Source organism: Pristiophorus japonicus, chromosome 8, assembly GCF_044704955.1.
Source record: "Pristiophorus japonicus isolate sPriJap1 chromosome 8, sPriJap1.hap1, whole genome shotgun sequence".
In the NCBI taxonomy this organism is placed as follows: Eukaryota; Metazoa; Chordata; class Chondrichthyes; family Pristiophoridae; genus Pristiophorus; species Pristiophorus japonicus.
The window spans coordinates 106145723-106161845 of record NC_091984.1 but is presented as its reverse complement, the minus strand read 5'-3'; the positions used below and the strand labels follow the sequence as shown (position 1 = coordinate 106161845).

General features: G+C 41.0%; 1 protein-coding gene across 2 annotated transcripts in view; it reads left to right on the top strand.

The window, feature by feature from the left end:
* rtca (RNA 3'-terminal phosphate cyclase) overlaps positions 1–12489 on the top strand; it is a 41778-nt gene extending 29289 nt beyond the window's left edge. The window contains exons 7-11 of one of the 2 annotated variants that reach the window (XM_070886174.1): positions 4379–4503; positions 8956–9014; positions 9401–9495; positions 10674–10778; positions 12148–12489. In XM_070886174.1, coding sequence (XP_070742275.1) covers positions 4379–4503; positions 8956–9014; positions 9401–9495; positions 10674–10778; positions 12148–12246 — 483 coding nt within the window. In that variant the 3' untranslated portion in view covers positions 12247–12489. Of the gene's footprint in view, positions 1–4378; positions 4504–8955; positions 9015–9400; positions 9513–10554; positions 10647–10673; positions 10779–12147 lie in introns of those variants that run through there. The other variant, XM_070886175.1, reaches the window with a different exon arrangement.
* The last annotated feature ends 3634 nt before the right edge of the window (positions 12490–16123 follow it).

Sequence of the window (16123 nt, the reverse complement as noted above, 5' to 3'; positions counted from 1 at the left end):
CCCTGCTTGTTACATCCTTAAAGAACTCCAACAAATTTGTCAAACGTGATTTCCCTTTCATAACACCATGCTGGCTCTGCTTGATTGAATAGGGGCGTTACATTTGCTTTTCCAAATGTCCTGCTCCTGCTTCCTTAATAATGGACTCCAGCATTTTCTGAACGACAAATGTTAGGCTAACTGGTCTATAGTTTCCTGCTTTCTGTCTGCCTCCTTTTTTAAATAGGGGCGTTACATTTGCGGTTTTCCAATCTGCTGGGACCTCTCAGAATCCAGGGAATTTTGGTCGATTACAACTAATGCATCCACTATCTCTACAGCCACTTCTTTTAGGACCCTAGGATGCAAGTTATCGGGTTCAGGGTACTTGTCCGCCTTCATATTATTTTACCAAGTACTACTACTTTAGTGATCGTGATTATATTAAGTTCCTCCCTCCCTATAGCCTCTTGATTATCCATTATTGGGATGTTTTTAGTGTCTTCTACCATGAAGACTGATATAAAATGTTTGTTCAAAGTCTCTGTCATTTCCCTGTTCTCCATTATTAATTCCCCAGTCTCATTCTCTAGGGGACCAACATTTACTTTAGACACTCTTTTCCTTTTTGTGTACCTGTAGAAACTCTCACTATCTGTTTTTATATTTCATGCTAGTTTACTTTCATAATCTATCTTCCCCCTCATTTTTTTAAGTTGTTCTTTGCTGGCTTTTAAAAGTTTCCCAATCTTCTGGCCTCCTGCTAGTCTAGGCCAATTTATCTCCTTGTTTTCAATTTGATACCATCCCTTATTTCCTCAGTTAGCCACTGATGGTTGTCCCTTCTCTTAGTCTTTCCTTCTCATTGGGATATATTTTTGTCGCGAGTTATGAAATATCTCCTTAAATGTCCCACACTTTAATCTATTTTCCTAGTCCACTTTAGCCAACTCTGCCTTCATTCCTTTGTAGTCTCCTTTATTTAAACGTAGGACACTGGTTTGAGATCCAACTTTCTCACCCTCCTCCTGAATTTGAAGTTCAACCATGTTATGGTCACTGATTCCTAAAGGATCCTTTACTAGGAAATCGTTTATTCATCCTGTCTCATTACACAGTATCAGATCTATGATGGCCTGCTCCCTGGTTGGTTCCGCAACATACTGTTCAAGGAAACTATCCCGGATACACTCTATGTAGTCTTCCTCAAAACTACCCTGGCCAATTTGCTTTGTCCAATCCAAATACATCAATGATTTAGATGAAGGAATTGAGTGTAATATCTCCAAGTTTGCAGATGACACTAAGCTGGATGGCGGTGTGAGCTGTGAGGAGGATGCCAAGAGGCTGCAGGGTGACTTGGACAGGTTAGGTGAGTGGGCAAATGCATGGCAGATGCAGTATAATGTGGATAAATGTGAGGTTATCCACTTTGGTGGCAAAAACGTGAAGGCAGAATATTATCTGAATGGCGGCAGATTAGGAAAAAGGGAGGTGCAACGAGACCTGGGTGTCATGGTACATCAGTCATTGAAAGTTGACATGCAGGTACAGCAGGCGGTGAAGAAGGCAAATGGCATGTTGGCCTTCATAGCCAGGAGATTTGAGTATAGGAGCAGGGAGGTCTTGCTGCAGTTGTACAGGGCCTTGGTGAGGCCTCACCTGGAATATTGTGTTTAGTTTTGGTCTCCTAATTTGAGGAAGGACGTTCTTGCTATTAAGGGAGTGCAGCGAAGGTTCACCGAGCTGACTCCCGGGATGAAAGGACTGACATATGAGGAGCGACTAGATCGACTGGGCCTGTATTCTCTGGAGTTTTGAAGAATGAGAGGGGATCTCATAGAAACGTATAAAATTCTGACGGGACTGGACAGGTTAGACGTAGGAAGAATGCTCCCAATGTTGGGGAAGTCCAGAACCAGGGGTCACAGTCTAAGGATAAGGGGTAAACCATTTAGGACCAAGAGGAGGAGGAGGAGGAACTGAGTTGTGAACCTGTGGAATTCTCTACCACAGAGAGTTGTTGATGACAGTTCGTTAGATATATTCAAGAGGGAGTTACATATGGCCCTTATGGCTAAAGGGATCAAGGGGTATGGAGAGAAAGCAGGAAAGGGATACTGAGGTGAATGATCAGCCATGATCTTATTGAATGGCGGTGCAGGCTCGAAGGGCCGAATGGCCTACTCCACTTATTTTCTATGTTCCTATGTAATATGAAGGTTAAAATCGCCCATGATTATTGCCGTTCCTTTTTTACAAGCCTCCATTATTTATTGAGTTATACTCCATCCAACAGTGTAGTTATGCCCACCAGTGACTTTTTCCCCTTATTATTCCTTATCTCTACCCAAACGGATTCAACATCTTCATCTTCTGAGCCAATATTATTTCTCATTAACTCACTGATCTCATCCTTTATTAACACAGCTACCCCACCTCCTTTTCCTTTCTGTCTGTCCTTCCGAATTGTCAAATACCCCTGAATATTTAGTTCCCAGCCTTGGTCACCTGGCAACCACGTCTCTGTAATGGCTATCAGATCATACCCATTTGTATCTATTTATGCTGTCAACTCATCTGTTTTGTTACAAATGCTGCATGCATTCAGATGGAGAGCTTTTAAATTTGTTTTTTTAACCATTCTTTTCCTGCTTTGACCCCACTTTCTGATTCACTTTTACGCTTATACATTCTGTCCCTTCCTGTCACGCTCTGGTTTTCATTTCCCCCAGTGCTATCCTGATCTATTGCCATCTCCTTGCTCTTTGACTTTTTAAATTTTCGCTCACCTGAACCCCTCCCCCCACTAATTAGTTTAAAGCCCTCTCTACAGACGTAGTTATTCGATTCGCCAGGACCCAAGTCCCAGCGTGGTCTAAGTGGAGCCCACCCCAACGGAACAGCTCCCTCTTAACCCAGTACTGGTGCCAGTGTCCCATGAACCAAAACCCATTTCTTCCACGCCAGTCTTTGAGCCATGTGTTTAACTCTCTGATCTTATTTAGCCTATGCAAATTTGCTTGTGACTCAGGTAGTAATCCAAAGATTATTCCCTTTGTGGTTCTGCTTTTTAATTTGGCCCCTAGCTGCTCATAATCCCTCACTAGAACCTCTTTGTTTGTACTACTTATGTCGTTGGCACCCACGTGGACCACAACAACTGGATCTTCCCCCTCCCACTCCAAGTTCCTGCTCAGCCCAGAGGAGATGTCCTTCACCCTGGCACGGGCAGGCAACACAGCCTTTGGGACTTGCGCTCTCAGCTGCAGGGAACAGTATCTATCCCCATAATGATACTGTCCCCTATCAATGTTTCTTTTTGCTCCTCCCACTTAAATGGCCCCCCTGTACCACAGTGCTGTGGTCAGTTTACTCATCCTCCCTGCAGTCCCTGCTCTCGTTCACACAGGGAGTAAGAGCCTCGAACCTGTTGGACAAGAGCAAGGGCCAAGGCTCCTCCATCACTACATCCTGAGTCCCCATACCTTCCTCACTCATAGTCACACCTTCCTGTCCCTGACCACGGATCGAATTTGAATTAATTAATCTAATTGGTGTGACGAGCTCCTGGATCGCGGTGCCCAGGTAATTTTTCCCCTCCCTGATGTGTCGTAGTGTCTGCAGCTCGGATTCCAACTCTTCAACACGGAGCCAAAGTTCCTCGAGCTGCAGACACTTGCTGCAGATGTGGTCGCTGTGGACCTCAATGGTGTCAACCAGCTCCCACTTACTGCAGCAGTGACACATCGCCTGCCCTGCCATCCCTAATGTAGTTAATTAAGTAATTAAGTTAATTAAGTTTTCAAGTTTTGTTTTTAATCCTAGCTCTTAATTCAAACCAATGCCTCAGAAAAGAGAGGAAAAACTCACCGAGCAATCACTTCCCTTCTTTCCTGTGAGGTCATCCTTTGATTTTGTTATTTTTTACTGCTTGCCTTCAGGTGAGTTGGTGCTGTTTGAGCTGCTACTCTTTTGAGGTTTGCTGCTGGAGTCGGGTCGCGCGCTGTTTTTGTAGGCTGCCTCTGCTCCTCTCACGCTCTTTTGAGATCTGCCTCATTTATTAAATTCAGTTTCACAATTTACCATGGTAGGTTTTAAACTCTTAACCTCTGGGCTGTTAGAATTATTAAGTGCTAAATTTATTACATATAACAGCAGTAAAAACTGATGATTTTGGCTTGATGTGAAAGTCTGACTAATCTTAAATTACTACCCTTATTGTGTGTAACACAATTTTCTACCTAATACTGCAAATTTGCACCAAAAGTTCCAGCGGTGGCTAAAATGTTATTTCCTGAACATTGAAAAATAGCTTGCTGCAATAATCCATTTGCCTTAAAAGCAGTGAATCATGCTGGAATTGGGATGAACTAATGGTGTTTTTCACTTTTATTAGCTTGCAAATGAGATGGCAGCTGCTGCTGTTCGGTGCATCAGAAAAGAAATGCGTGACATTTACGTAAATATCCAGTCTGTGCAGGAGCCCAAGAACAAGGCTTTTGGGAATGGAAATGGAATTATGTAAGAAGCAAAAATCTATCATTGTACATGAATCAGAAGCTCTTTTATTCCAGTTTAACTAAGATTTTAAAGCTGCCAGGTTTTAGTACAACATGAACCTTTTACTGGAGCATATTTAGTTTGAAGTTTTTTCCGGCGGGTGTCAAGTGGGTTCAGGAAATGAACAACCACAGTAGGTTTAACACCATTTTAAGACTAATGAAAGTCTCCGAAGCCACACTTGCCTTTTAAGTGCAAGTTCTTACTTAAGTCTGATGAGCAGAATGCAGCCTGAGGAGTTGTTGAGTGCAGACCCAGTGGAGTTGTGTTTATTGCAGAGCCTCCTTTCTTAATTGTGGAATTGGCTAAAAGTACCTCACACTCACGGCCCTGTGTAATTGTCAACCGTGCCCCATAACCTTGTTGCCAACTCATGGATTTTGATATTTTTGATTTTTGACAGCTTAATTATAGAATAAAAGGAAAAGGAGGTGGGGTAGCATTGCTGGTTAAGGAGGAGATTAAGGCAATAGTTAGGAAGGACATTAGCTTGGATGATGTGGAATCTATATGGGTAGAGCTGCAGAACACCAAAGGGCAAAAAACGTTAGTGGGAGTTGTGTACAGACCTCCAAACAGTAGTAGTGATGTTGGGGAGGGCATCAAACAGGAAATTAGGGGTGCGTGCAATAAAGGTGCAGCAGTTATAATGGGTGACTTTAATATGCACATAGATTGGGCTAACCAAACTGGAAGCAATACGGTGGAGGAGGATTTTCTGGAGTGCATAAGGGATGGTTTTTTAGACCAATATGTCGAGGAACCAACTAGGGGGGAGGCCATCTTAGACTGGGTGTTATGTAATGAGAGAGGATTAATTAACAATCTCGTTGTGCGAGGCCCCTTGGGGAAGAGTGACCATAATATGGTGGAATTCTGCATTGGGATGGAGAATGAAACATTAAATTCAGAGACCATGGTCCAGAACTTAAAGAAGGCTAACTTTGAAGGTATGAGGCGTGAATTGGCTGGGATGGATTGGCAAATGATACTTAAGGGGTTGACTGTGGATGGGCAATGGCAGACATTTAGAGACCGCATGGATGAACTACAACAATTGTACATTCCTGTCTGGCATAAAAATAAAAAAGGGAAGGTGGCTCAACCGTGGCTATCAAGGGAAATCAAGGAAGTGGCATACAAATTGGCCAGAAATAGCAGCGAACCTGGGGACTGGGAGAAATTTAGAACTCAGCAGAGGAGGACAAAGGGTTTGATTAGGGCAGGGAAAATGGAGTATGAGAAGAAGCTTGCAGGGAACATTAAGACGGATTGCAAAAGTTTCTATAGATATGTAAAGAGAAAAAGGTTAGTAAAGACAAATGTAGGTCCCCTGCAGTCAGAATCAGGGGAAGTCATAACGGGGAACAAAGAAATGGCGGACCAATTGAACAAGTACTTTGGTTCGGTATTCACGAAGGAGGACACGAACAACCTTCCGGTTATAAAAGGGGTCGGGGGGTCTAGTAAGGAGGAGGAACTGAGGGAAATCCTTATTAGCCGGGAAATTGTGTTGGGGAAATTGATGGGATTGAAGGCCGATAAATCCCCAGGGCCTGATGGACTGCATCCCAGAGTACTTAAGGAGGTGGCCTTGGAAATAGTGGATGCGTTGACAGTCATTTTCCAACATTCCATTGACTCTGGATCAGTTCCTATGGAGTGGAGGGTAGCCAATGTAACCCCACTTTTTAAAAAAGGAGGGAGAGAGAAAACAGGGAATTATAGACCGGTCAGCCTGACATCGGTAGTGGGTAAAATGATGGAATCAATTATTAAGGATGTCATAGCAGTGCATTTGGAAAGAGGTGACATGATAGGTCCAAGTCAGCATGGATTTGTGAGAGGGAAATCATGCTTGACAAATCTTCTGGAATTTTTTGAGGATGTTTCCAGTAGAGTGGATAAGGGAGAACCAGTTGATGTGGTATATTTGGACTTTCAGAAGGCGTTCGACAAGGTCCCACACAAGAGATTGATGTGCAAAGTTAGAGCACATGGGATTGGGGGTAGTGTACTGACATGGATTGAGAACTGGTTGTCAGACAGGAAGCAAAGAGTAGGAGTAAATGGGTACTTTTCAGAATGGCAGGCAGTGACTAGTGGGGTACCGCAAGGTTCTGTGCTGGGGCCCCAGCTGTTTACACTGTACATTAATGATTTAGATGAGGGGATTAAATGTAGTATCTCCAAATTTGCGGATGACACTAAGTTGGGTGGCAGTGTGAGCTGCGAGGAGGATGCTGTGAGGCTGCAGAGCGACTTGGATAGGTTAGGTGAGTGGGCAAATGCATGGCAGATGAAGTATAATGTGGATAAATGTGAGGTTATCCACTTTGGTGGTAAAAACAGAGAGACAGACTATTATCTGAATGGTGACAGATTAGGAAAAGGGGAGGTGCAAAGAGACCTGGGTGTCATGGTACATCAGTCATTGAAGGTTGGCATGCAGGTGCAGCAGGCGGTTAAGAAAGCAAATGGCATGTTGGCCTTCATAGCAAGGGGATTTGAGTACAGGGGCAGGGAGGTGTTGCTACAGTTGTACAGGGCATTGGTGAGGCCACACCTGGAGTATTGTGTACAGTTTTGGTCTCCTAACCTGAGGAAGGACATTCTTGTTATTGAGGGAGTGCAGCGAAGGTTCACCAGACTGATTCCCGGGATGGCAGGACTGACCTATCAAGAAAGACTGGATCAACTGGGCTTGTATTCACTGGAGTTCAGAAGAATGAGAGGGGACCTCATAGAAACATATAAAATTCTGACGGGGTTAGACAGGTTAGATGCAGGAAGAATGTTCCCAATGTTGGGGAAGTCCAGAACCAGGGGTCACAGTCTAAGGATAAGGGGTAAGCCATTTAGGACCGAGATGCGGAGGAACTTCTTCACCCAGAGAGTGGTGAACCTGTGGAATTCTCTACCACAGAAAGTTGTTGAGGCCAATTCACTAAATATATTCAAAAAGGAGTTAGATGAGGTCCTTACTGCTAGGGGGATCAAGGGGTATGGCGAGAAAGCAGGAATGGGGTACTGAAGTTGAATGTTCAGCCATGAACTCATTGAATGGCGGTGCAGGCTAGAAGGGCCGAATGGCCTACTCCTGCACCTATTTTCTATGTTTCTATGTTTCTAAGAGTACCTGATCATATCCACAAGGCCAAATAATGGAATAAGCTGCTTTTTTTGCTTTTGATACAATGTTAAGGTGACAACAATATGATCAACGGTGCTTATTGGTAATCCAGTATTTAATATTCAGTGCCCCTGGTCATCTATTCTGCCTTCCTATTCTCCTGTGGTGGTCCCAGACTTGAATTCCCCTTAATAAGCTATTTGAGTAACAGTACTTGTCTGCCTCCTTACGAGCAGCAATCCCAACTGTCACATCCTCCTATCTTGCACATGTGGGCATACAAACTTGTGCTGTGTTTACAATTGTCGCACTTGGGTTGTGGCATCAGAATCCTGGTATAACAGCAGTGATGCTTCGCCTTCAATTAGTAGCAAGCTGTGAAAATAATGTCTGGTTTTAAAGTGATGTGGTTACATATCTTTGACAAGGCACACTAGCCTTTTCTTTTGTTTTGTCCAAATTGACACTGCTCCATTAAGAATAAATGTTATTTAAGATGAACTTTTGCCAAATTAACATTTATTTTAAGAGGACTCTGCCTTCACGATGTGCATTCTCAGTTACTTCAGTAGTAAATTCTGATACCAGCTTGACTTTTATCCTTGATATTCTGTATTTTTTGAAGTAGGTGGGCACTGTCAAGTTTAATAAAAACCTGTGCTGTTGAAGTGGTTTCCATGTGCTTGTTGCGAGTGCTTAAACTTAAAAGACTGATATTAAAGTGGATTTATACAATGCATATCATTCTAAAATTAATATTTGTAAGAATTTTATCTATGTTGGCTGTTTTGAACAGCAGCGGGCTTGCTGTCTTGGTTGGTATGTTTGGATGAGTTTGTTGCTGCATTGTTTCTGCTATAGTTTCTGATTTCACTCATGATGTCAGCATCAAAGTGAAGCACTCATTCTACTTGCCATTAGAGTGAATCTCTTGGACCAGAGGTCTCACCCCTCTGCTACCATTTCCCCTCCTCCCCCACCTCTTCCCATGGCAAAATCAGAATCTTCAGAGAGCTGATTAATTGTGTTCGTGCTATCTGAGCAAAGAGATGTGGGACAGAGAATTACTTGGAGCAGATAAAAAGTATATTCAAATAGAACTAAGAGGCTTCAGGTCTCTGGTAAAGTCCTTCCATGCCTACTTGCAAGAAAGCTTGCTCTTTATCAAGGTTGGGAGGCAATTCTGACCACAGTTTACAGCGATCAATTAAGTAATTTGTTATAAAAACAGTTTTTTAAATAGTTCTCATTTCTAGTCCTAATTTCTTTCTCCTTTCCAGTGTTTTTGCTGAAACATCTACAGGATGTATCTTCGCAGGATCTGCCCTCGGTAAAAGAGGTAAGATTGCTTGCAGTGTTAAATATAAAATTAGCAGGGAATAAATAGAAAATGGCTGTACCCAGCTGTTAATCTACAACAACAACTTGCATTTATATAACACCTTTAACATAGTAAGACACCCCAAGGTGCTTCACAGGAGCTGCTTCAGACAAAATTTTACACCAAGCTTCTCCTGAGGCAGTTTCAGAAATGGAGGCAATGCGAGACCATAGGGGATAGTGAGTGAATAATGTAACCGAACTAAGGGTGGTGCTATTAAGAGATAGTTGATGCTTGTTGGAATTGTGAAAGACTTGAAAATACAGTGCTTTCGAAGAATTTTAAAAAAACAAAATCCACAGATTAAGTCAAAATCCTGAGACTAGACTGTTTCTGAAATACAGGAGTTGCTGCAGACCGAGTTGGAATCGAAGCTGCAGAGATGCTGATGAAGAATCTTCGACATGGTGGTTGCGTGGATCAGTACTTGCAGGACCAGGTATACGCTATCAGCAGGTTAATTTCAATGTGTTCAAAACCTAAATATGTTTTTGATAAGGATTCATTTCCCTCAATTTAAAATTGATTTTTAAATTATTTCCTCCCTCCCCTTGCTCTGGTCTCACTGCTTCCACTTGGTGAGCTTGTAACTCCACTGCTTACTGCTGCACATTGATAGTCCAATGCACAGCACCTCCTTTAATAACCTCTCATAAGTTCTGCTGCAATACTGTCATGCAGAACGTCTGAAGTGAGTGCCAAGTGGAATTTCATATCATTAAATGTAATTGCTCTCTCTTTCACCAGAACAAAGCAAAAGGCATCTGTTTTGGATGAAATGATTGTGTCATTATTATTTTATTAGTATTGATGTGCAAAGTAATTGTTGTAAATTATCACAATACAAATCTTACAAGTACTGAGGAACGACATTTTGGCTGTGCGTGCAGGAGTGCTGCTGTATAGTGACTTTTGGGCTTAAATCAACCTTTTTTTTTAAGTGACTAGTGAAATGCTTCCTCCTATACATTGTTTTCATAACTAATTTTCTTGTTGTTAGACCTGCCTTTGAAAGTATTTTCTTTTTGTCTTTTTTGAAACCACAGGTTTCAGCTGGGTGGATCTCATTAGTGAGAGCACAAAAGGCATGGTACACCTGATAGCACAATGCTTTTCACTCGCAGCTGTCTGCAGATGTTTTTCAAATGGGAGGGGAAGGGGGGGGGAAACAGAAACTTTGTTACAGTCTATTTTAGTCCCTATCACCAGGTGGAAAAGAAATCCATTGTGAACATCAATTCAAACAAGAAAATCTATTTTTAACATGTTTGAAAATAAAAAAATTGTCATCTTGCATTAAGACTACACAATTGTAAATACAAGCTCTAGATAGCTCTGATTGTATAGAGGAGGAGGGAGGTTTTTGTGCTTGTCGTGACTCAATGGCAATTTTTGTCACTGGTAATTAAAAATGTTCTTTAACACTGACAATATATTTTATTTTAAAAAAATAACTGCATAGTTCTGTTCAACAGCATTGCTTTTGTCTCTATTCCAGAAGGCACATTTCTTCTGTATCTAGCCCCAGGTGAAAAATACAGGGAATTATCTCTGATTGTTGATGTGTCAGTGTCACATAGCCATGAACCTTTTCAATTGCATTTCTCTCTGGCTCAGGTCATCATATTCATGGCTCTAGCTAATGGTGTCTCCAGAGTAAGAAGTGGGCCCCTGACCCTTCACACTCAGACTGCTATGCACTTTGCAGAAATGCTAACTAAGGTCAGTATTCTTGTCATCTAATAAAATATTTGACAATGTTATTACTTTAAATCAATTTTCTTTGATATTATTTTTTGTGGGCTTAAGATGAGATGTCATTGTTGGGGAATGGAACATTCTGTCACTTTGGGGCACATTGGCAGCATTTCCAGGTCAAACTAAAGGATTAGATACAGAGTAATACAGTTTTTACACTAACCCTAAATCAATTTTAGGCCAAGTACACACAGAGTAAAGTTTGCTGTACTCTAATTTGACAACATGCCGTAGCCCTAGCCCCTCAGAAGAACATCCCCTACCGCACCAGTCTGGAGTGTGAATTTCTATTTTTAAAATTAATAGCGATTTTCCTATGGCATCATAAAGTCTTGCTTTTAGTGGGTGTCTGTCTTGCATCAGACATCAAACTCCAGATGTTATCACTTTGTTGCAGAACAAAATAGTCTTTTAAAAGAAAGAGGAGAAAAACATCCAGCAATAACTTGGAGCCTAAAATAAACTATCCCTTTCCAATTTGCAATAAACTTTTAGCTGTGTTTACTTAACAGCAATTAGACTTTGAGGCTTGAAAGGGACATAGATCCAACTAAGAAACAGAATGATGTATTGCTGCATGCTCTTGTATAATACTCACAAAATAGCACGTGACAACACAACAGAAAGGTGCTTCTAGCTCTTGCAGATGTCACACTACAGGGATCACATTTTATTACAGATGCAAAATAATCATATATGCTGGATGCTTGAGCTGTAAGCTAAAACTGGCAAGCACTTCCAGTCTTTAGAGCTCCTTGACCAAATGAGAAATAAACTCTGACCTGAGCAACTTTTCTTAGACTTGGACCTTCCTCCACCTCACTTAGTATAATAGTGTGTTATGCATTACATGATAGAATACTTAATTCATTACCAAATAACATCTGTTTGCCTGTGAACAAAGACAGATTCACGGTGCATGTATACATGTGTTTGAGAAACCCTATGTGAATGGTGTACTTTGGACATGTTCATGCAACCTTTCTAGGGCAGGCTAATGCAGTCGTTGCTGACTGACCTTGGTAGTCAGGAAGCAGTGGTTACACAATGGAGTTGTAACTTGACTTTTGCATAAGCAAATTTTACTCCTTTCTGAAATATCCTAATTTAGCTCTTTTTTTTAACTGAATATAGTGAACGTGGACCAAAATGATACCTTGAGCTTTGTTTCAAAATATTCCGAAGCTACATTATGCATTAACTGTCACAGGGTCTGAATGCAACAATATAATATAGAATCAAAATCTCTTGCAATGTTACATGCAATGGTTGTATTTAACAAAGATTTGGTTACATGTTGCTCAATTTGTATGTACTTATTTTTTTCTTTCAGGCTAAGTTTACAGTGAAAAAAACTGACAATCAAGAGTCTGGATTGGAAAGTTATATCATAGAATGCGAAGGGATTGGAATGACAAATCCCAACCTCTGAGACCTGAAACTTTAAATGTACATAATCACACAAAAAGCTAAGGAAACAGAAATTGCATATGTGGATTTCTCGGTACTTTAGTTTAGAGATTCTTAGTCATACTAATGGATGCCTGTGTGATCAAAAAAAAATCAATGCATTATTACCTGAGTACTTGTTATGTGTCTACTGACATGGAGCTGGAGAGATGTTAAATGGGCAATAGCCAAACAGTAACTTTAATAAAATATGTTAAAACCAAAAGAGACTACAAAGAAATTTTGGGAAGGAAGTTGAACACTAGACTCTCTGGAGCATTTATTCTATAACTCCAAGAGATTGGATAATTTTCAGTGTATTCTGGATCTTGTTTCACTCCTGATTCAGCAACAAGAATGTTATGACACAAAAGAACATATTTCCAAAAGAAAAAAATCTACCTATTGCTCAGATTCCCAACAATTGTAGTCTATGCATGGCTTGACAGTAATACGCAAACCCAAATGGGATATAATAAAAAAAAATGTTTAAATAACACGATGTTATGTATGATTTCCCTTTACAATGAATTGTAACATCTATATTTGTGCAGGAACAAAGAAACAGAAGTGGGCTATTCAGCCCCTCAAGCCTATTCTACCATTTCCATCATGGCTGATCAGTAACTCAACTCCCATTTACTCTATTTTGGCGGGAAAATGGAGTTGATGTCTAAGTCCAGCCATGATCTTATTGAATGACTGAGCAGGCTCGAGAGGCTGTATGGCCTACTCCTGCTCCTATTTCTTGCGTACGTACCCGCCTTTGCTCTATATCTCTTGTTACCTAACAAAAATCTATTGATCTTGAAAATTTCAATTAACGCAGCATCCACAACCTTTTTGGGGTAAACATTTTCAGGTTTCCACTACCTTTGTGTAGAAAAAAACATTGTGTCCTAATTTCAATCCTAACTGGCCTAGCTCTAATTTTAAGATTATGTCCTCAAGTTCTCGATTTCCCTTACCAGAGGAAATAGCTTCTCCTGTATCTAACCAATCTAATCCCATCATGTTAAACAAATTTAGTGAGTCCTGAATGAACTCTACTGTAGTACCCCTGTCCACATGTGCCACTGCCTATAACTGACCCTGATAACTGCATTAATATGCAGGTGACTTGGTCTTGGACTATTGTGAAAATTCGTTTTCTAATTTGTAGCTTCAATGTCTATTAATGTATCTCAAACTAGATGATGTGCTATAGGCAGAGCTGTAACATGGACTCTATAGGCAGAGATGATGCAGCCTCCATGCTTCAGCTGTACTACGTCCTGAAGACAAAGAGCACAGACTCCCTGTGTTCTAATAATTCATCTCCTTCTCCAATTCTCCAATTGCATCACAAAATGCAGGTGACAGTTGAATGAATTTGGATAGTAACAGATATGACTGAATTCAGACTTGATTTAAGGCTTGCATTTTGTTTTTAAAAGATGCAATAATACTGGATTTGTCTTCAAAAATAGTCATCACTTCACACTTCTCTACATTAAATTTAATCTGCCATGTTTCTCATCTCATTTCACTGGTCTACGTCATCCTGTAATCTGCTATTCTCCTCACTGTTTACTACATTTCCAAGTTTTGTGTCATCTGCAAATTTTGAAATTGTACTCCTTATACCCAAGTCCAGGTCATTAATGTATAACAAAAATACTGAACCCTGTAGCACATCCAAGTGTACTTCCCTCCAGTCTGAAAAACAACCGTTCACCACTACTATGTTTTCTGTCTGCTGAGCGACACTGTCCAGGATGATAGGTTCCACAATAACAACTTGCATTTATATAATGCGTTTAACATATAAATAATCTGAAGACGCTTCACTGAGATTAGACAACAATGAACATCAAGCCAAGAAGGATACATTGAGAGCGGTGGTCAGAGGTTTTTAAACAAGGCTCTTCAAGAGGAAGAGAGTGTTTGAGGGTTTTAGGGAGGGAATTCCGGAGTATTGAACCTAGGTGGCTGAACACACAGCTGTCCATGATGGGACGAAGGGAAGGGGATGCACAAGTACAAGGACTGCAGCAGTTCAAAAAATAAAGCCCATCACCATCTTCTCGGGGCAACTAAGGAAGTGCAATAAATGTGGCTTTGCCAGTATCTCCCATATACAAAAAATATATTTTTTAAATCTTTATACTCCCAAACTTCACTGCTCCTATTCAAAATCCTGAGAATATCTTTCCAACACTACTAAGCCACGTGACTTTCCCCCTGCCCACCCAGCTCCCTGTTACTGCTACAACCTACCTCCTAACAGCTTGGAAAATCTTTCCACCATCTTTTTTTATCCTGGATTGTGAAAAAGAGAGCTAGGAGATAGAATTAATTAGTTAAACTACATTTTAATAGTAAACATGGCCACTGATTTACAGTTTCCACTCAAATACACACAAAATGAGTCCAAAAATATAGAATTGATACAGCACAGAAGTAGGCCTGTGCCGGCTCTTTGTAAGTGCTATCCAGTTAGTCTCACTTCTCTGCTCTTCCCCATAGCCCAGCAGTTATTTCCTTTTCAAATATTTATCCAATTCCCTTTTGATAGTTTTTGGCCCAGAATTTGCAGTCCAAGGCTAAGCAAAGCCGCTGGCCCCGAATTAAGCTTCGCACCAAGATTTTGTTTTTCTGCCGTGTAATTCAAATCAACAGAAGTTAATGGGGATTCCCAGTGAAGAGCTGCTGTGACTTCCGAAGTTTCCATCAGTTTCTATGATTTGAGAGATTTCACGGATTGCCAGTTCTGTATTGATAGAGTATTCAAACAGGCTCATTTAGACAGACTGTGAAAATTCACAGACCCCCAAGTCAAGGCTGCTACTTGCAGTTTGGCATGTTGCATTAACTCATCAATCAACTTGACATTTTCGGACCTTGGGTAGCGAGCCAATAAAATGTTAAAAGACTTTCAGTTGAGCCAATAAGGTCAAAGAAGGTGAGTTCTTTTCTGTAAATTAATCCAGGCATAAATACAGCCATTTTGACCATGTGGTTTCAGTAAGACAAAGAAACTGGCAATCAGCCAGCAGTTTGTTGCTCTCTGCCAAGAATTAAAAAGTTAAAACGACAATCGGAGTTCGTATTTCATTGGAAATTAAGAGATCTAACAATTTTGGCGCTGCGAGCAGGGTCGCTGAGGAAAGAAACTGAATTTTGGACATCGGACCTATATCTTGAGGTAAGGACTCTTTTTAAAAAAAAGTCCTCGGTCAAAAGTCTAAATTCGCCTCTCCTACACGATTCCGAAAGCCTCCGGTTTGCGAACCCTCCGGTTGGTAGTCAGCTCGAGGTCCCATAGATGTCTAAACTTCGGCGGTGTGTTAGTTAATTAATCACTGACCTATTGATCGGCTAGCAGGCCTACGACTCGAGACCCCAGTAAAGAAATGGCAGCAGGAGAAAAGGGCAAAGAATTGCCTACAACTGTTAAAGGTGGGCAGGCACCACCTCAAGTTTCGCTAGATTTAATTCTCAAACAGTTGAAAGAATAAATAGAGCAACAATTCAACTTATCTAAAACCTGTATTAAGATCGAACAAAAGTACGGAACCTCCAAAGGACAATGGTCTTTGGACGAGATTAAAAGGGTCTGGGGAAAAACAACCCGTGTGAAAAATAAAGAGCAACGAGATGGTCCCTAGCAGTTATGAGCCAGATTCGAAACCGGAATGAAATTATAATGCGTTCCCAACATGATCGAGAACTGACCAGTACAAAGGATCAATTGCAAGCAGTTTGTGCACAGCTGCGACAGAAAAAGCTTGAACTTGAAAAGCTGGAAGCGGAAGTTAAAGATCTTAAAGGTGAAATTAAAGAATGGAAAAAATCATTAGGTCAAGAGACAGTAATAG